Source organism: Lemur catta, chromosome 14 (assembly GCF_020740605.2).
Source record: "Lemur catta isolate mLemCat1 chromosome 14, mLemCat1.pri, whole genome shotgun sequence".
Taxonomy (NCBI): Eukaryota; Metazoa; Chordata; class Mammalia; order Primates; family Lemuridae; genus Lemur; species Lemur catta.
Genome location: NC_059141.1, coordinates 47,489,502 through 47,511,193, shown reverse-complemented (window position 1 = coordinate 47,511,193; position 21,692 = coordinate 47,489,502). Strand labels below are relative to the sequence as shown.

The 21,692-nt window shown below is 37.0% G+C and overlaps 1 protein-coding gene across 1 annotated transcript in view; it reads right to left on the bottom strand.

The window, feature by feature from the left end:
• The window catches only part of VPS26A (VPS26, retromer complex component A), a 36,309-nt gene extending 14,780 nt beyond the window's left edge, over nucleotides 1-21,529 (bottom strand). The window contains exons 1-2 of the mRNA XM_045569312.1: nucleotides 21,282-21,529; nucleotides 15,154-15,303 (exon numbers count right to left, since the gene is read on the bottom strand). Of these exons, the coding sequence (XP_045425268.1) occupies nucleotides 15,154-15,303; nucleotides 21,282-21,284 (153 nt within the window). The 5' untranslated portion in view covers nucleotides 21,285-21,529. The remainder of the gene's footprint in view (nucleotides 1-15,153; nucleotides 15,304-21,281) is intronic.
• Between the last annotated feature and the right edge of the window lie 163 nt (nucleotides 21,530-21,692).

The following is a 21,692-nucleotide window of genomic DNA, read 5'->3' as shown; positions in this document are numbered from 1 at the left end:
ACAGCAACCTCAGACTCCTGGGCTTAAGCGATCCTACTGCCTCAGCCTCCCGAGTAGCTGGGACTACAGGCATGCGCCACCATGCCCGGCTAATTTTTTCTATATAGATTTTTAGCTGTCGAGATAATTTCTTTTTATTTTTAGTAGAGACAGGGGTCTCGCTCAGGCTGGTCTCGAACTCCTGACCTCGAGCAATCCACCCGCCTCGGCCTCCCAGAGGGCTAGGATTACAGGCGTGAGCCACCGCGCCCGGCCTCAAAAAATTTTTAATGATGTGGGAAGATGTGCATGATATGTTACGTGAAAGAAGCATGGTCAAATTGTATACAAGTATATGCCAATTATATTTTTTGAAACCATAGAAAAGAAATACTCTTTTTTGTTGTTGTTGAGGCAGAGTCCCACTCTGTCACCCTGCCTAGAGTGCTGTGGTGTCAGCCTAGCTTACAGCAACCTCAAAGTCTTGGGCTCAAGGAATCCTTCTGCCTCAGCCTCCCAAGTAGATGGGACTACAGGCATGTGCCACCATGCCCGGCTAATTTTCTATATATATTTTTAGTTGTCCAGCTAATTTCTTTTTATTTTTTAGTAGAGACGGGGTCTCGCTCTTGCTCAGAGCTGGTCTCGAACTCCTGAGCTCAAACAATCCACCCGCCTCGGCCTCCCAGAGTGCTAGGATTACAGGCGTGAGCCACCGTGCCCAGCCCTGAGTTTTTACTTTCTTTATTTGGCTTTTACTTACTTTACTTGGCTTGGATTGCAAGCCAAGATCAGAACCTTAAAAAAAGTAAGCTGTAGACTAGTAAGAATTTTAATATTAATACTTTTGGGCTTTTTTCCTGTTTAAAAAAAATGTCTTGGTTAAGAAATTATAATTTATGAACCCCTCCCCACAAAAAATTCCCAGATGAATCACTACACAAATTTTCACAATTAAAAAAAAAACTATACCTCAATACTTAATTAAACACAGTCAACCAAGACTCTCTCAAAGTTACTCAGAGGTACAAGGATACAAGGCCTATTTTTAAAAGGGAGAACCTAAGTCAGATATAGTCTTAGAGCATAAAAAATTCAGGATACAGTCCAGTTGAACTAGATTTAAGGAAGATTGGTTACTTGACATGAACCAAAGAGTAAATACTCTAAGTAAGGATAAAAAGAACACGAGTAAGTCACTTTTAAGAATTTCCCTATTGATTTTGTGGTAATCTAAATATTTCCAGTAGTCTTAAGGAATACTTCAAAAACACTCCAAAAAACTTTTGCCAGACAGCAACTAGTTCTAACTTTTGAAAGTATATGCCACAGGCGTGCCAAGATAATTCAATGGGGAAGAAATATTCTTTTCAACAAAAAGTGCTAAAACAACAAGGTGTCATCATGCTGGACTCCTACCTCTCACCACAGACAAATAATAACTCAAAAGGATAAAATACCTAAATGTAAGAGCTACAATTACAAAACTCTGAGGGAAAAAAAAAGATATTAATCTTCATGACCTTGGATTAGGCAATGATTTCTTAGATTATGATGCCAAAAGTATGAGCAATAAAAGAAAAAAACAGATAAATTGGACTTCATCTGGTCACCCATCTTGTAGTTTCCAATTACCTTTTCCTAACTTTCTATTTCCTATCAGTCTTCTTTGTTAAGTGGTGATTTAATAGCCTTTTTGGAACTGTCATTCTGGTATTTTCATTTTACAACTCACTAATTCTTAAAAGTGCTATGTGATATATCCTTTTAGTGTGTGAATAAACCTTTTATTAAAGTAAAGCAAACATACAGAAGAATAAACATAAAGTATATGAGTCATAAGTATATAGCTCAATGAATTTATTTATTTATAAACATACACAAAAGAAGCCACGGAACCCAATGAATTTTTACCAAATGAAGTCACACAGGTAACTACAACCCAGATCAAGAAATAGAACATTACCAGCACCTCAGGAGCCTTCCTTGTGACCCTTCCATTACTCCTGCCTACCACAAAGGTAACCTCTGCCCTGGCTTTTATCACAATTAATTTGTTTTGTCTCTTTTTGAACTTTATACAAATGGAATAATTCAGTTATGTCATGTATTTCTAGTATCTGGCTTCTTCCACTTAGATTGTAAAACTCATCCATGTTGTGTGAAGTGGTAATTCTCTGTTCCTTCTCATTGGTGACTAGATTTCATTGTATAAATATACCACAATTTATTCATTCCACTGTTCCTGGATGTTTAGGTTATTTCCAGTTTGGGGCTACTGTAAGTAGTGCTCCTATGAATTTCTTGTATGTCTTTTGATGCTCATATGTTTGGATTTCTCTTGAATATCTATGAGTAGAACTGCTAAGTCATAAGGGTACACATATATTAAGCTTTAGTAGATAATGCCAACCAGTTTTCCATAATTTGAGTTGTTCTGCATTCTGGCCAACACTTGGCTTTGTCTTTGAACTGGTGGGTAAGTAGGGGTGTCCATTATGTTTTGTATTGAAGCAGACTTTAGTCTGTTTAAAGCAGTTTTAGTTCACAGAAAGATTGCGTGGAAACTATAGAGAGTTCCCATATATCCCTTGTCCCACACATGGGGTCTAAATGTTTGTGTCCCCCCAAAAATTCATATGTTGAAATCCTAACCCCCAAAGTGACACCTTTTTGGAGGTGATTAGGTCATGAGGGCAAAGCCCTCAGGAATGGGATTAGTGCCCTTACAAAAGAAGCTCCAGAGAGCTGCCCTGTCCCTTCTACCATATGAGGATGCAGTGAGAAGGAACCATTTATAAATATTAACCAAGAAGAGGGCCGTCACCAGACACCAAATCTGCTGGCACCTTGATCTTGGCCTTCCCAGCCTCCGGACCCATGAGAAATAAATTTCTGTTGTTTATAAGCTACCCAATTTATGGTATTTTGTTACAGCATCCTGAACAGACTAAGACACACACACAGCGTTCTCCACTATCAACACGCCCTACCAGAGTTACATTTCGTACAGTTGACGACACTATATTGATACATCATTATCACCCAAAGTCAACAGTTTACATTAGGGTTCACTCTTGGCAGTGTACATTCTATAGGTTTTGACAAATATACTGACATGTACCCACCAACAGAGTATTAAAATAGTTTTGCAGCCTCTGCCTCTGCCTATTCATCCTCAATACCTGGCAACCACTGATCTTTGTACTTTGATCATAGTTTTGCTTTTTCCAGAATGTCATATAGTTGGAATCATACAGTATGTAGCCTTTCCAAATTGGTTTCTTTCACTCGGTGGTGTGCATTTAAGGTTCCTCCATGTATTCTCGTGGTGTGATAGCTCATTTATTTTTAGCATTAAATAATATTCCATTGTATGAATGTACCACAGTCTATTTATCCATTCATCTACTGAAGAACACCTTAACTGTTTCCAAGTTTTTAGCAATTATGAATAAAGGTGCTATAAACATTATGTGCAGGTTTTTGTGTGGACATAAGTTTTCAGCTCAATATGGTGAATACCAAGGAGCACAATTACTGGAATGCACAGTAAGAGTTTTGCAAGAAACTGCCAAACCGTCTTTTAAAATGGCTGTACCATTTTGCATTCTCACCACCAGTGAATGAGAGTTAATGTTGCTCCACAAGCTCACCAGCATTTGGTATTGTCAGTGTTTTGGATTTTTGCCATTCTAATAGGTGTTATCTCATTTTAGTTTGAATTTGCAATTCCCTAATAATATAATGTTGAGCATCTTTTCATATATTTATTTCCCATCTCTATATCTTTGGTGAAGTGTCTGTTCAGATATTTTTGCCTACTTTTTAATTGGGTTGTTTCCTATTGTTGCATTGTAAGAGTTATTTGTATATTCTGGATACAAGTCCTTTATCAGATGTGTTTTACAAAGATTTTCTCCCAGTCTATGGCTTGTCTTTTCATTCTCTTAATGTTGTATTTCTCAGGGCATAAGTTTTAAATTTTCATGAAGTCCAACTTATCTATTTTTTCTTCCATGGCTCATGCCTTTGGTTTATATCTAAAAACTCACTGCCAAACCCAAGGTCACCTAGATTTTCTCCTGTTATCTTCTAGAAGTTTTATAGTTTTGCATTTTACATTTAGGTATATGATCCATTTTGAATTTTTGTAAAATGTATAAGATCTGTGTCTAGATTCATATTTTTGCATGTACATGTCCTGTTGTTTCAGCACCGTCTGCTGAAAAGACTGTTTGTTCTCCACTGAATTGTCTTTGCTCCTTTGTCAAAGAGCAGTTGATTATATTTCTGTGGGTCTATTTCTGCGCTCTCTATTCTGTTCCACTGATCTATTTGTCTCTTCTTTCGCCAATGTCAGACTGTCATGAGTTATAACTTTATAGTAAGTCTTAAAGTTGGCTAGTGTCAGTTCTCCAATTTTGTTCTTCTTCAATATTATGTTGGCTATTCTGGCTCTTTTGCCTTTTCATATAAATATCAGAATCAGTTTGTCAATACCCACAAAATAACTTTTGCAATTTTTATTGGGATTGAGTTGAATCTACAGATCAGGCTGGGAAGTACAGACATCTTAACAATATTGTGTTCTCCTATCCACAAACATGAACTACCCCTGTAGTTATTTAGACCTTCTTTGATTTCATCAAAGTTTTACAATTTTCCCAAATATTATATATATTTTACTCTATTTATACCTAAGTATTTCATTTTTTGGGTGCTAATGTGATAGTAACCAAATGATTTTAACAGTAGAGCAGCAGAATGCTTACAAGAACCTAGAACTGGCTCAGAGGCATTTTGTTTTTGTCTTGCTATGTTGCCCAGGCTGGTCTTGAACTCATGGCCTCAAGCAATCCTCCCACCTCAGCCTCCCTAAGCACTGGGATTATAGGTATAAGCCCTGCATCCAACCTGGCTTAGAGTGTTGTCATCAAGTCCATTTTCTCTAAATTAAATATGGCTGCACATTCTTCCCATGACACCTAGACACATGGGAATCCCAAAATCCTAAATTCCCTATCTAAAAGAAAATAATCAGAGTGATTAAGACTCAAAATCCATGTTTCTTGAGCAATAATTAAAGAAAATAGCATGTTTAACTTAGAGAAGACTTAGGATGAATAAGACAGTGGTCTGGAAAATGTTTAAAGAAAACTCCTACATAGAAAAGGGATTAGATTTATTATGTATACCTCTAAAAAGCAGAATGTATAGTGTTACCAGGATAGTAGAATCCCCATACCATGAAAAGTATGCATAAATAAGCTCATACATCAAGAATATTGTAAAAGGAATTTACTCTTGCTTTGGACAGGATGTCAGACCTCCAAGATCCAAAATAATATCTAATATATGAAGGATTTTCATGCAGAGAATCCTACCAATGCAAAGGGGTGTTTGGAAGCTAATGATGTAGTCCAACTTCCTCAATTTACAGGTGAGATCCAGGAAGCTAAATGACTGCCAAGGGTTACCTACCACGATACTGGTAAAGTCAAGGCTAGATCTTCCAACTCTAGCCCAGTCATCTAAACCCTAGACTGGTGTGGCAAGATTTGTTCTTAGTGACACATGCTAGGTCATAGATAACCAATGCTTTTTTTCTTCTCTTTAAGCTTTCTTTTCAAAGCGCTCAAAAATCATCTATTTAATAATCTGTTTTAGAGGTATGTGAGGAATCAATATTAAGTTTACCTGAAACGAAATCTTTTGAAAATAGGGGCTTTTTGTATATTCTAGAACTGTTCCCATTTTCCATGATTACTAAAGGTAATTCTCACAGAGATTCTGTGATCAGTTCTACAAAATTATTTCAGTACTATAACATAACATTCATCTTGTCTGGTCACCAGAATGTTTGAAACTAATTAACTTATTTTTAATCTCCTTAATCATAATGAGGCTCTCATTCTCTTTTAATGTTCTACCTTTCCCAATTTAAATATTTTGGGGGGGATGAGAAAAAAGCTTTCTTTTACATTTATCATATTATGTGCTAAATGAGCATATTCTTTCCTTATTTATCTTCTTATTCTAAATATAATGTTTAAAATGTAATTTTCTTAGCTTTAAAAGCCTCAAGCTGATTATCAAGTCTTTTTTTTTCCTTTTTTTAATTTTTCTTATATGGCACAGAGAGAAAGAGAGAGAAAAGGAGCTCAAGTTAAGTCTTTTTAAGGTTATTCTTACAAATCCATACCATTTTTTTCATTTTCCTTAGTTATCCTCATTTTATTGAGCACAGGATTATCTTCAAAACAATTAATCCTTGTTCACAGATAGCAACGAGAAATAAAAGGGCATTTTTAGGCATTATAAAAAAGGGTGGATAGACACCCTTATCCGAGATAATCACTAACTTCTTAATATATATCCATGTAGATTCTTTTCAATGCATTTAAAAAATTTTTCAATTTTAATTTCAAACACAGTAAATATCAATTATATACACATAAACAAAAGCTCTTGTAGTGCTTAATAAGCTTTAAGAGTATAAATGGGGTGAGGCCTTTTACCCTGTTTGTTGGAGTTTGGATTTTCAGGCCTTTTCTGGGCTAAAGAGTTCTTTCCAGGCTACTTTGTAGCAATTTGAGAGTCTAGCATCACTTTCTGCTGGGACCCAAAGATCCAGGAGGCACTTACAGCTGTGACTGGACCACTGATGGAACCATCACAAAAGCTTAACCCAACCTTGATCCTGGAGTCTTCATAAATGCTCACTGAAGAAAATTCCCAGGACAATTCAGAGGACTCTCATCCCATCTGAATCAAAACATTAATAAAGAACTTGACCCTCAACCCTGGTACCAAATTCCCTTCCCTCAACCAGAAGGTTCACCCAAACAGCAGGAGAGAAGAGAAAAAAACCTTCCAGGAGATCAGAGATGGCCTGCCCCACAGGAGGACAGGTGTAAGGACACTGTTATCTGTGTGGAAAGAAAGGATAATAAAACTGAGATACCTCTTACTCAACAGATTTTCTCAGCTTGAAAGAAAACTAATAGACACTGGGATTAAAGGAGTTCAGAATGAATCAAGAAATGAACCATTCAAATGTGGCTGCAGTTTCTGCATTTGTCATAGATGGCAATGGATACTTTTGAGAATGCTAGAATAGGGAATGACACAGAACCAGTTTAGCCATAAACCTTACTTTTGTACCTTTCTTTCTTGCTGGTAATTTTTTGCAGCAGGTTGAGAAAGCTACTCTATGCTAGAATACACTGTCTACCAATAGTCCAAAAAGCTATGATGAGTTGTGATGTCTTCTTGTATCTTTTCCTTCCTACCTTAATACCAGTAATTTATAAGGGATCTGTGTAGTTTGAACGTATTTGAATGGCTTCAATATACTTTAGTTCCACTTTTTGATTTAACACAAAGAAGCACCAGTGGGTCTCAAGTACTCTCATGAGTTTTAGAAGCCCAAAGTCATTGAGATGAAACCTGACATAAAGAATCTGAAGCAGGCTGGGCAGTGGCTCAAGCCTGTAATCCTAGAACTTTGGGAGGCCAAAGCAAGGGGATCACTTGAGGCCAGGAGTTTGAGATCAGCCTGGGCAACATAGTGAGAACTGTCTCTACAAAAAGTAAAAAAAAAAATTAGCCAGGTGTGGTGGCATGCACCTATAGTCCTAGCTACTTGGAAGGCTGAGGTGGGAGGACTCCCTGAGCCCAGGAGTTCAAGGCTACAGTGAGCTGTTATTGTACCACTCCACTCCAGCCTAGGTGACAGAGCAAGACCCTGTCTCTATTAAAAAAAGAAAATTCGGCTGGGTACAGTAGCTCACACCTATAATCCTAGCACTCTGAGAGGCCAAGGCAGGAGGACTGCTTGAATTCAGGAGTTTGAGACCAGCCTGAGTAAGTGCAAGACCCTGTCTCTATTTAAAAAATAGAAGAATTAGCCAGGGGTCGTGGCACGTGCCTGTAGTCCCAGCTATGGAAGGGAGGGGACGGGAGGGGAGGGGAGAAGGGAAGGAGGAGGGGAAGGGAATTTGAAGCAAAGTAACTTGTGGGGAAAGAATGTAGAGAACATTGGGTAGTTTGCTAGAGCATAATAATTAATTAGATTTTCTGGTTTTCAAATATTTGAATTGCAATAAGAGGAAATTTCAATGTGCTATTTTAATTTTTAGTAGCAAATGAATGTGTGTATAGAGAAATGGTAAAAATGATGTATCTGAGTACCTTTAAAAAGAGTCTAAATGGGTCATGATGCTAAAAATCTTGGAAATTAATATACAGGTTATTTCTTATCTGAAATGCTTGGGATCAGAAGTGTTTTGGACTTTTTTTTGATTTTGGAATATTTGCATTATACTTACTGGATGAGTATTACTAATCTGAAAATCTGAAATCCAAAATGCTCCAATGGACATATTTCCTTTGACCATGACTTTTGAGCATCATGCTGGTTCTCAAAAAGTTTTAGATTTTGGAGCATTTCATATTTTTGGGTTAGAAATACCCAACCTACTGTATTAATGTATTTGCTCTGTTTACCTATATGTAACATGAAAGAAACATAGAGACCATGTAAAAGATAAGTGGTCCCACATTTCTACAAAGATGTGCATCTTATTTACTCCAACTTGTTTTTACTATTAGTTTCCTATTACACTAATCCGAAGTACTAATTTTAAAATATGTAAAACTAAATCGTAATGAAAATCTTCTATGCATTTTTTTACAAAAAAATGAAGACACAGTATATTGTCCTGTAACCCATTTTACATATGACATTAACTGTACAATCTTGAACAAGTTACTCAACCTCTGAGCTAACATTTCCTTATCTATGAAACAAAAACAATTAACAGTACCCACAAGAAGAATAAAAATGAATTATTGTGAAAAATTTAGAGGAATACCTGGGTCATGGGAAGTATTCGATAAATATTGTTATTATAGCAAACCTCTTTTCATATCAATACAGGTCTATATCATCACGTTAATCGCTATAAGTATTTAATGGTTATTTATCATAATTTAGGGTTTTTTATGTTTGGACATTTAAGTGGCTTTGAATTTTTGAATATTATAAACAGTGCAAATAAATTCTTATCAGAAGAATTTTGGGGTCAAATTCATACTAATCATTATTAGCACTGCTCAGATATTTCCAGCTGTATACATTCTGAGTGCACGGTATGATTGTGCTCCCTGTCCCCCTTGTAGTTGGGTGATATATGAGACTGATTCTAGAGATGATGAATTTTATCAAAAGTAATCTTCGTTACTTCTAGGATGGGGCATTTAATTGCTTGTAAGAGACCCTGTAGAAATTTCTCTTCTACCATGATGACTGTAATGTTCCAGGTGGTGGCTGCTCCACCAGTGGACATGGCACAGAGCAGGGCCCTCAGATGACTCACAAGGGACATGTTGCCTGGGCAAGAAAGAAGCCACTGTTGTTTTAAGTCACTGAGTTTTGGGGTTGTCTGTTAACACAGTATAATCCAGCCTATTCTGGCTCCTATAAATGATAATCATTTTTTAAGTTTTTGATACACATCACTAAACTGCCAAAATGGTTTACACAGAACTTTTTAAAATCTCAGGTCAATTTCTGAGAAGACAGCAACATAGTCTTTGAATCTACCCAGATCCCCACACAAAAAAAAAAAAAACCAGACCAACTAGACAGCAAAACCAAAAAAATCTAAGGACCATATTTACCACACACACACACACACACACACACACACACACACTCAAAAACATACAAACAAGGTATCCCCACAATCCCAAAATACCATGAGTAGGTAAACTATTAATACCTGCAAAATCTCCATGATACCAATGGCTGCATGATACCAGGATGAATTAAAGGCAAGCAATGGAGTGTCTCATGGACCTAAGAACCTCAAACCTGCTATCATATTTTCACTGGAAAGCACAGTGGATCAAACAGAATTAGAGCTGAAACTGGAAGGGGTTTTGCACAATCCAATAATACATGAACTCTCAAAACTAACCAGCCAGGTCTACCATCTAAGACAGCTGGTTAGAAAAACTATCCTAAATCAAATCTCCAAAAGTTCAGGAAAACTAATTTCACGTAAAAATATGAAAGTCAAATCCCATAAAAAGTTATTTTAAGGAAAAAGTGAAGGAACATATTAACATCTCTACAGACAAAACAGATCAAAACTGTAACCTATTTCAAAACAGGCTGCAAGATATTAAGAAAATGATACAATACATAAAAAAAATTTTAGGGTAAGAAAAATCAGAAAATAATTAGAAACAAAAAAACATTTTAAGCCTGGCTGTGGTGGATCACGCTTATAATCCTAGCACTTTGGAAAGCCGAGATGGGAAGACTGCTTGAAGTCAGGAGTTTCAGACCAGCATGAGCAACACAGCCAGACCCCATCTCTACAAAAAATAGAAAAAATTAGCTGGGTGTGGTGGCACAAGCCTCCACCCTCTCGGGAGGCTGAGGTAGGAGAACTGCTTGAGCCCAGGAGTTTGAGATTGCAGTGAGCTATGATGATGCCGCTGCAGTCTGGCCCAGGCAACAGAGTGAAACCTTGTCTCAAAAATAAATAAATAAATAAATAAGTTTAAAAAAATCATTTTACAAATGAAGGGTGAACTAGATGGAATACAAAAACAAAAAAATACAACATCTTAAAAATAGAAGGTGAAAAGAAATTTTGAAATTTAAAGAGATAAAAAGGACTCAAGAAAAAGGGACTAATATTGAAGATAGTTAAGTAAGATACAAAATATTGATAATAAACGAAGAAGAAAACCAAAGCAAAGGAATGGAACAAATACTAATGGCTATAATTCAAGACAACTTTCCTTAAAAGAAAAAATGAGGCTATTTAAGGAAAATACATACCAGGGATCTGAGACTATCACCCCAGAAGAATAACATCAAGACATATTCTAGTAAAATCACTGGACCTTAAAGCAAAAGAAAAAGAAATCCTTTGGCCATCAATGCAAAAGAGCACGCCATGTTAGAAGGAAAATTAAATTGGGCTTTGTCAAGAATACTCTATGCCAGAAGACAATGGAGTAATAGATTTAAATACTCAGGAAAATGTAATCCAAGCTTATTATATTCCGTGAAACTAACCTTCAAATATAAAGGACACAAAAAAGCCATTATCAACATGCAAAAACTTAGGGACTATTGTCCTCATGAGCATTTCCTAAGAAATCTATCCTACTCTATTAACTAGAAAATGAGTTCAGACAACAAAACTAAAAAGACAAAGACATAAGGACTGGTGGTAAGCATTATATGAACAATTATTTATGAAACAAAACTAAATGAGGACTAAAAGGATGTATGCTCTGACAATGTACTTATGGTATACTTATGAAAGGAGGGTAAAATAGAGATAGCAGATGCAAAATAGTTTTAAACTAATTTTATAATTATATTGGTAGTGGTAATATTAGTATTATTATTCTGAGACTATTGTATATATATATATGTGGAATAAAGCAAATGAGTAAATTATGGGATATGCTAATTGTATCTTCCCCTATGTCTCTGAAAGCCAGGATTCTTGGTGCAGAAGAGAGGAGATACATATGTAATATAAAAGAGGTTAAGTAAAAAACCCTGAAATTGAATAGGAAATGACAACATGAACTCCTGAGGTATTTTATCTCAGGATAAAATCTATCAACTGAAAAGCCTAGAAACAATGACCAATCCAATAGCAATGAACATTCCTAGCACGCAAATTATGGTTAAAAGATCTGGCCAATTTCAGGTCTGAAGCAGGAAAATAAGACCCTAGAACATCTTGTCATACCAGTTAGCAAGGAAACCACTAAAAACTCCTATGGTCCTTGGCAATTTCTTAAAAAGTTAAACATAAGTTTACCTAAGACCCAGCCATGGCACTTCTAGGTATACATACCCAGGAGAAATGAAAATGTAAGTCCACACAAAAACTGGTAAACAAACGTTAAAACAGCCAAAAGGTGGAAACATCCAAATGCCCATCAACTGGTGAGTAGATAAACAAAATGTGGTATACCCATAAAATGGAATACTATTCAGCAATTTAAAAAATGAAATACTGACAACAAATGCTACAGCATGGATTAACCTCAAAAACATTATATTAAGTGAAAGAAACCAGATAGGAAAGACCACACATTGTATCATTTCATTTATATAAAATGTCCAGAATAGGTAAATTCTTATAGAAACATGAAGTAGATTAGTGGTTGCCAGGGGCTGGAAGAAGGGGATAGAGGGTGACCACTAATGGTATAGGGTTTTGTTATTTTGTTTTTTGGGATTTTTTTTTTTAAGTAACGGAAACATTCTGGAATTAGGTAATAGTGATGGTTGCACAACCCTGTAAATTGACTCTAAATTTTAAGTATACTTAAAATGGGTGAATTTTATGGTGTGTGTATATATATCTCAAAAAAGCTTAAAAAGAAAAAAATCCAGCGAGATGCAGTGGCTCAAGCCTATAATCCTAGCACTTTGGGAGGCCAAGGCGATAAGATCGCTTGAGGCCAGGAATTTGAGACCAGCCTAAGCAACATAGCAAAACCTCATCTCTACAAAAAAATAGAAAAATTAGCCAGGTGTGGTGGCATGCACCTATAGTCCCAGCTACTCGGGAAGCTGAGGTGGGAGGATCTCTTGACTCCAGGAGTTTGAGGTTGCAGATGCCACCACACTCTAGCCCAGGCAAAAGAGCAAAAACATGTCTTCAAAAAAACAACCAAAAAAGAAAACATAAGAAAGTTTACTGCTATAAAAGTCAGCATAGTGGTTATTTTTGAGGGGAGGGGGCTGTGGGACAGGACATATGGGGTAGCTGTCAAAGTTCTATTTCTTGACTTAGTTGGTGATTACAAAAAAATATGTCTTATAATAACTTATTTTTGGTTTGTGTGGTTTTGTACATGGGTTTTATTTTACAATAAAAAGGTTAAAAATGAAAAACATCTCAGGCCAATAAACAGATTCAAGATACAGTAACTTTTCAACAGAAAAAAATTACCTATAAGAGATTTTATCATTTTTAAAAAACAATCTATAATTATTAGATCTACATATGATTTCCAGCAATTCCAATTATAATTTCAACACCAACTATTTTTTTAAAAAACACATTGAATAGCTTTATTTTTATCGTTAACATTCCCTTCTTCCTTTATCCCATAAACATTAGCCTTGAACATTCAATTGGCCCAGATGATATTAAGATTACTTTGAACTAGACAGGAAATATTCTCTACTAGCCTAAAAACAGTAAATAAAATAATAAAATCAGTAAATAAATGAAATAAATATTTAGTGAAAGCCTATTATACAATTAACACTATATTTTAAGGAGACAACAGAACACTCTGATCCCCTGATCTTAAAGAGCTTACAACTTAGCAGAAGAGATACTTACTTGTTCTATCTATGAATGAAATACCTAAGATATTTATTAGCAGGTTCACTCTTCCTAGAACGAAGATTAGACTGGTATTCCTACCCAAACCATTAACAAGTTGTCTTTTCCATAGGCCAAACACTACTTCTTTTACTCTTCTTTCATTTGACATGTTCCATCCCCCCCCCTTTTTTTTTTGAGACAGAGTCTCAGTCTGTCACCCCAGCTAGAGTGCAGTGGCGACATCATAGCTCAATTGCAACCTCAAACTCCTGGCTCAAATGATCCTCCTGTTTCAGTCTTCCCAGTAGCTTGGACTACAGGCACGCACCACCATGCCGGGCTAATTTTTCTATTTTTAGTAGAGACGGGGTCTCACTCTTGCTCAGGCTGGTCTTGAATTCCTGAGCTCAAGAGTTCCTCCCGCCTCAGCCTCCCATAGTGCTAGGATTATAGGCATGAGCCACCGCACCCAGCCTTCTTCCATCCTTTTGATGATTTTGTCTGCTCTCCTTTAGGCCTCTCTCTTTCTCTCCATCTTTTTAAAGGAAGAGTACCAGGGAAGTAAAGTTCAAAACCAAAAAAATTCACTTTCAGATACAACACTAAGACCCCAACTGGTAATCTGGCAAAGGACCACAATAGACAATGCAGTAAAAAAGTAACCTCTAATGGCTAAAAAACCTAAGTCTGACCTATTTAGTAACCAAAAAAAATGCAAAATAAAATGATAAAATCATTTTTGCCTATCAAACTAGCAAGCACTAAAAAGCGATCATATTCAAGTGCTGTTTTGGGTAAAACAAGACACTACAGGTGACAAGTTACTTGATACAAATATATTTTCCAGATTAATGTGTTTAAGATCCTTCAAATATTCATGTCTTTTGGTACAGCAACTCACTTCCAGGAATCTATTCTAAGGAAACAATCCTACAGAAGTCTAGAGAAAATGCATGTATGTGATGTCCATATTACCAAAGATAGGATGATATACTAAAAGCCATCTGAAAAACAGAAACTACTTAAATATCCAACAATAGGGAAAAGGTATGCTTAATATACTACATATACGTAGTCACTAATTAATGTAGAGAGGTTAAGAGGAAACATACCCAAATATTAACAGTGAATTATTTCCATATGATAAGACTATACATATGTTACTTCCCAAACTGTCTACCACATGTATGTATTACTTTAACAAGGGAGAAAAATCTTAATATTTTATATTTTAAAAATTATTTCACGTTTTGTGGCTTGCTTTTTTCTTTGATATTACCATTCCCCAGTATCAGAGACTATTGATTACCACTACAGAGTATTGATCCTAAAACATAAGGATAATCTTGTACATCACTGGATAAGGAAAAGGGGAAAAAAATGAAACCTTATAGAAGGCATCATAAATGTATCTGACCATGCACAGATACATTCCAAAAGTACTTAGGTCCTCTACAGAGTAACAAGAAATGAGATCAACAGACAGGAGAAATAAACTTTGGGTGGATCACAGCCCCATTCTAGAGAAACTTAGAAGCTAGACAGATACACACAGTCACAAACAGAAAATTCTGCATGAAATTTAGAGACTCTACCCTTGAAAGCCTTCCTGGGTAAGAATCTTTCCTGTAAGTGTTCTAACCAATCAAGGATTTTAGCTGACCTTCAGAAAAAAAATTTCCATCTCTAATAAAATCATTCAAATTTAGAAAAAGCAGAGACCATTTTGATGACTAATTCTAATATCCTACAACTAGGTAATTTTGCCAAGCAAAAGATTTACCTTCCCTGAAACAGATTCTCCATCATAGAAGAGATAGTGTTTTTCTACTTTGCCATCTTCAGTTTTCATTTCTGCCATTTTCCTGGTTTCTCCATCATTAAGGACAATATCAATCTCACAAATTGGACCAAAAAAGCCTCCAAGAAAACTCTGAAATAAAATGAAAATGCTCATTATTACCATATTTAGTCACTATATTTTGTAATCCAAATTTAATTACCTATGACCTATCATTAGACTGCAAATCTGTGAGTTCAAGGAAATGGTAAGAACTTAAATGCTACATCAAAAATGAACAAACTGAGTACAACAATATGTATATAGTTAACAATACTGTACAGTACACTTAAGAGGGTGGATTTCATGTAATGTGTTTTTTGCCACAAAAAAAGACAAAACCCTAAACAAATTTAAGCATGCTATAATTTCAGTCAAGTCCATTGGTAACCACTGTAAATAATCAAATACTAACATATATCAGAAATCTAAGAAATTACCTCTTAACATCTGGACTTGAAAAGTTACCTTTAGTTATACCTGTATCAGGTGCTTTCATTATAGTAGAACTTATACAATTCAAATTACTTATACAAGCCCAAATGAATTATCACAATGTACTGCTTATTATAAAATCTATTGCCGTATTAGGTCTGAACTGGTATGTTACACTGTGTAAGCCCTTGGAGTAAAATTGGCTCTAATGGAGGAAACTAATAAAATTTCTGTTAATTTTTCCAAAAAAAATACAAACTTTGTTCTGTAACTCCTAAATATGACAAAAACAAGGGACAAAGATCAATTAATTGCTTATCAATACTAAAACACATTAGTTGGTAATAATGCAGCATTCATCAGCAATTTTGATATTGAATGTAGTTATGGATTATTTTTGCCACCAATGAAAGCAAGTCTTCTAGTCTTTTTAAATTTACAGAGAACAATTTCCTATTATGTCATCCCCCGTCCCTTTTTTCTTTGTCCTACACAACAGTGAGAGCAAGCTTTTAAAAACATAAATCTGATATCATTCCTTGCTTAAAAATGGTTCAATGGGCTAGTGAGTGTGTAAATTGTAACAACAACTATAGAAAATAGTTGGACATTATCTAGTAAAGCTAAAGATGTACATATCCCATGACCTAGCAATTCCACCCCTCGGTATATATCCTAGACATAAACTCATATATACATACATGAACCAGGAGACAACTATAACAATGTTCATAACAGCATTGTTCATAAAAGCTTCAAACAATCCAAATATCAATCAACAAGAGAATGGATACATAAATTTTAGTATATATTCATACCGTGGGAATATGAAACAGCAACAGAATTAAAGAGATACAACTACATACAAGGATGAATCCCATAATGTCCAGTGAAGGAGGCCAGACACAAAAGGAATATACACTGTATGATTCCACATATACATTAAGTCAAAAACATGTGATGTACATTATAGTATTAGAAGTCAGGAAGTGGTTGAAAGAAAGCACAAAGGGAGGCCAGGTGCGGTGGCTCACACCTGTAATCCTAGCACTCTGGGAGGCCGAGGCAGGCGGATCGTTTGAGCTCAGGAGTTCGAGACCAGTCTGAGCAAGAGCGAGACCCCGTCTCTACTAAACATAGAAAGAAATTATATGGACAGCTAAAAATATGTATAGAAAAATTAGCCGGGCATGGTGGCGCATGCCTATAGTCCCAGCTACTCGGGAGGCTGAGGCAGGAGGATTGCCTGAGCCCAGGAGTCTGAGGTTGCTGTGAGCAAGGCTGATGCCATGGCACTCTAGCTCGGGCAACAGAGTAAGACTCTGTCTCAAAAAAAAAAAAAACAAAGAAAGCACAAAGGGAGCTTCTGGGGTGGTATTAATAGTAATCTATTTTTTCTAGCTGAGCACTTGATATTCAGGTATGCTTACTTTGTGAAAATTCATCAAGCTATATACTTGTGTACTTTTTATAGTTTACTTCAGTTGTTATTTTAAACACAAACACACACACACACACACACACACAACGTATTCCCTATGTGGCCTACATATATCTGGCCTTATCCATCTTTCCAGCCACTCAGTCTCAGATGACCGGAGTTCTTTCTGCAACAGCTCCTTCACATTTGCCAGTGTTCTTGTTGTCCTAGAGCCAAGCAAAGTATCCTAACTAATTCACCCTTTGAGTATCAGTTTGACTGATCTCCTTTAAGAGGCCCTGACTTCCTAATCAAAATTGGACTCTCCAAACTCAGGTCTCACAAGCCTTATTTATACAGTACCTGACTCTCCTACTGAACTGTAAACTCCATAAGAACAAATACCTCATCCTTTGCTCACCTAAAGCAATGTGTGGCATTTAGTAGAAGGCATTCAAATACTTGCTGAATGTTAAATTAATTTTGAATAAACACATACCATCCTAATAATAATAAATGAATATACAAGTGAAATTAGCTGAAATCTGGAATAGTTGGTAAGATTAGCCTTTTCCCAGCAAATCAGCATTGATGTAGTAGCAAAGTAGAGCATGGAATTTGTGTTAAATCTCAGTTTTGTCCTCAGGTGGCAAGGTAACAGCAAGCAAGCTAATGACCTCCTAAAGCTACCTAGCGCACAAAGTGATCAAATGAGATAGAGTTTTCCTAAATCCTTTATTAACAAAAGGGACTATAATTTTAAGAAACCAACTAAAAGAACTGCCAGATTAGTACTTTTGACATATTCCAAAGACACAAAAAGCAAACCTTCTTTTTGACAAGATGTTTTAACCTTTTCTGGCAATGTTACAAATAACAAATTCAAATTTAACCAGAAAACAAATATTAATCAGAAAAGTATTCTGAATTAATTTAGAAAAGAGAAAATGAAAAGTATCAACGATAGGTCACATGCACTACCCATTAATAGTTAGCTTTCATACTCCAAGTTTTAAACTCAAACCTTGCTCAAAATGGCAAATTCTGAAATACTGTAGTACATTTTCTCCTAAAGGATAGAGAAATGAGACATATAAAGCAGATCAAAAATCAACCAGCTGATATTTACTAATTATCAACTATGTGCAAATCACTGAGCCTGCAAGGAAGGGGGCTGTGTAGGAGGAGCAATTATGAAAGGGTGGAAGACACCTTCAAGTAGTTAGTTCTGTTAGATGGGAAACAAAATCAGATATGTTAAAAGATAATACCAATTGGCAGTGAGGGCAATAAGAGAATGAGCTCTCCTTCCTATGATACCCACAACATTAACTAGTGTGAGTTATAAAAAAAGAGGCAGGAAAATTAAAATTAATGTTCTCAGTCCCCCTGAAACGTCCCAGAGGTACTTCAAAGAAAACCATAAAAATTGTTTTACAGATAAAAGGAGACACTATAGTAACTTTTTCCACATACGTATGCTTAACACATAGAGCTGCACTTAGGATTTGAAAGCTGACATTAAAAGATCAAATAATCAAAATTAAACAAAATTTTAACAAAACTAAAATTGACACTAATTAAAGCAGTATAAAATGGACTGTTTTATAAAACTTCACAATTAACTAATAATGTAATTATAAACAATTAAGTCTTATTTTGACATCATTTTTAAAAATTAAAAATTCCTAAGCATTAAAAATATATGTAAAACTATATGTTACCCTCTATTATTTTCTCTATGCACAAAATATTTCATAACTAAAAAATTGACTTACTTTTCAATACAATCAAAAAGTAAAATTGGGAGAGATCAGAAGGTATTTTTTAAAAAGCCTAGTATAGCATATGAAGAAAAGTAATAGGTTAGCATTTCGTTAACATTCAGTTTTTTACATTAGGACACATCAAAAATGAACTAGTCTTACTAAAAGAAGCGTCCAGAAAATTGTGGATGTCTTAGATTTTAACAACTAGACAACAGAAAGAAAAAATATCTGCGGGGGGGGGGGGGGGGGGGGGGAGCTTGTCTTTTTTGTTTTCCTTCTAAAGAGAGTTGAAAGAAAAAGATTTTCTACCCAAAGTCTTGCTGTCAATGTTTTTTGTCAAGATGTGCATCTTCTGTCATTTCAAATAAAAAGTCATGAAATTAAATTCTTTTTCTAATTATTCACAAATCAAATCAATACTTCTAGTATGTGAAAGAGGAAGTAAAATACAGAATTGTCAAGACTAGAAGGGAATAAAAATTGTAAAAGGTTATGCTACATTAATGTAGACTTTTGCTGAAATTACAGAAGGCAGTTTTGAGATCTTTTAAGTGTAAGAATACCACTCAGTTCTTTTGGAAAAGATATCTTCAAGTAAGCATTCAGAATATGAGATTTTTAAGAACGATACTAGACAATTAATATACAAGTTAAAACTCTTAGGGAGCACTAGATTGCAATATATATGACCATGAAAACATAGCAATTGTTTTTATGGTTTTCTAATCTTGGCCTAAACATCCTATCACTGACTTCAGATTAATGTAGTATTTTTCACATAATTTGTAAGCCATCTAGCAAAATTATATCTAGAGACAAAAAAAGACAACAAGCTTTTTAGCCCTCACTGAAGAAATGTCACTAAGTCTAATGGATATAAACAAATGCAACTCAAGGTGAGGTGGAAGGCTGTCAAAATTTATTCACTTAGCCCATACATAAGCAATGAAACAGCAAAATTTCACATATATATTACATTTGTACCCATTTCAATGTTCTAAAGCTTTATAATTTTGCTTGACGAGAATATTGAAAATAAAAATAAAGTGCTCTTGAACATAATTCAAAAAGCTTATTAAAATAACTACATATATAACCAAAAAAAACGAGGACTTTTTAAGATTTCTTTTCAAATTATATTCACTTAAGGAAGTCTTCCCTAACTCCCTGACTAGGCAAGGCCCCCCCCCCAATACTTCCTTTTAAGTATTTGTCACAACTGTACTTTCCACGTTAAAAATATAATTCACACAAATAAATGTTTCTCTCTCCCTAGGTTGTAAGCTGTAAGAGAGAAGGCAAGGGCTGTTTCAGTTTTACTCCAGGGTCCCTGGACACACCTAAGTAATTATTTCTTGAATGAAAGAAAGCTCCAAGAATGAATACGTCTTTACTTTTTTTTTTTTAATGAAAGCAACACGATTTCTGACTTTGAAAGTTATCTATTCAAAATACTTTTTTTTTTTTTTTTAAATAAACCTGGCTTGGCCTTTAGTCAAAAGCCCCAAGCAGTTTATTCAATCAGTGCGCTTTGGGAAAGCAGATAGTATAAGAGTACACAGTAGGCGCTCAACGTACGCTTGCTAAATGAAACGAATTAACGAATATTACCATAAAATGAGCCAAATGAGAGCCAGTCTAGAAGAGATTGCCGACACACACGAAGTTCACCGCCACCACGGCCAGTTAGTGGGAAGCACCATTTCTCGTGCTTCCCATTAACTGTGGCTACAGCGCTCTGATTTCCCTCCCTCTGATTCCTAGGCCATTTCAACAACCCAACGCGTAAAGTTCATAGAATGGCTTGGGGAAGAAAATGAGAGCCAGTGCTAGGCAGGTACCAAGCTGGTGTCTTCTGAGTTAAAGACGTTCCCCTTTCCAATGTCCTTTTATTTTTCCCCTCTCATTTTACAAGCGTCAACATAAAAAGCCTGAACTGGGGTAATGCAATCAAAGACTATCATCATATCCAGGTTAAAAAATTCGGAGTTTATCAAGCTTGTGACACACTGAGTGACCAGAGTCCCCGCAGAGTCCGGAACTGGGGGGGACTCCTCGCGTCACCCAACCTGTATGGAAGCAAGGCTGCCTGGGAGGAGCGGAGGGACAGGCTACCTTGGAAGGGGAGGCAGCGACAAGCCCCCGCACAGGGGGGGGTCCGAGTCCCCAGCCAGGGCCCCCCACAGCCGGTCGAAGAACGCTGGTAGAGGGCTCCGACATGGCAGGAGAGCGGCCGCCGCCCGTAGGTGCTCCGGCCTCGCGGGGACCGGGAAGAGGCGGCGCCGCCCGCTCTTCCCCGACCCCAGGGTGGCCCGACAGGCCTAACCCGGCTCCCCACCCTGCTCGCCCGTCCCCTCCTCCTGCGACGCCCGGCCCGCAGTTGGCCGTCCCGCCGCGCGCTCCGGGACAAGGGCGGGAGGCCAGCGCGCGAGCCACCGCGCACTCACCATTATCAGCGCCGCCGCCGCCGCCGCGTCCCCTCCACTTCACTCCTTTTCCCTCAGGAGAACTCCCAGCCCGGGCTCCCTCAGCAACTGCACCCCGTCACGTGACCTCGGGCCGCCAGCCACACGTGACCACGCCCTTCCTCTCCTCCCCTTCCCCTGCACCCAGCCCGGCCTCCCGCCCCGCCCTACGCCCGGTCCTCCGAGGAGAGGCCGTTTGGAGGCGGGGCCTCCTGCTCCCCCTTCGGAGGACGGGGCGGGGCCGCGGCGGATGACGTAGAGTGGGCGGGGTCTGCGAGGCTGTTGGTAAGCTTGGTCCTCCTTGTCCTTCCTTCTGTCACGGGACGAGCCATTTGCCGTCGGGCCCTTTGGCCACACCCCGTTCCTCTTCTGGGTGGAAGTTTGAGTGGCTGG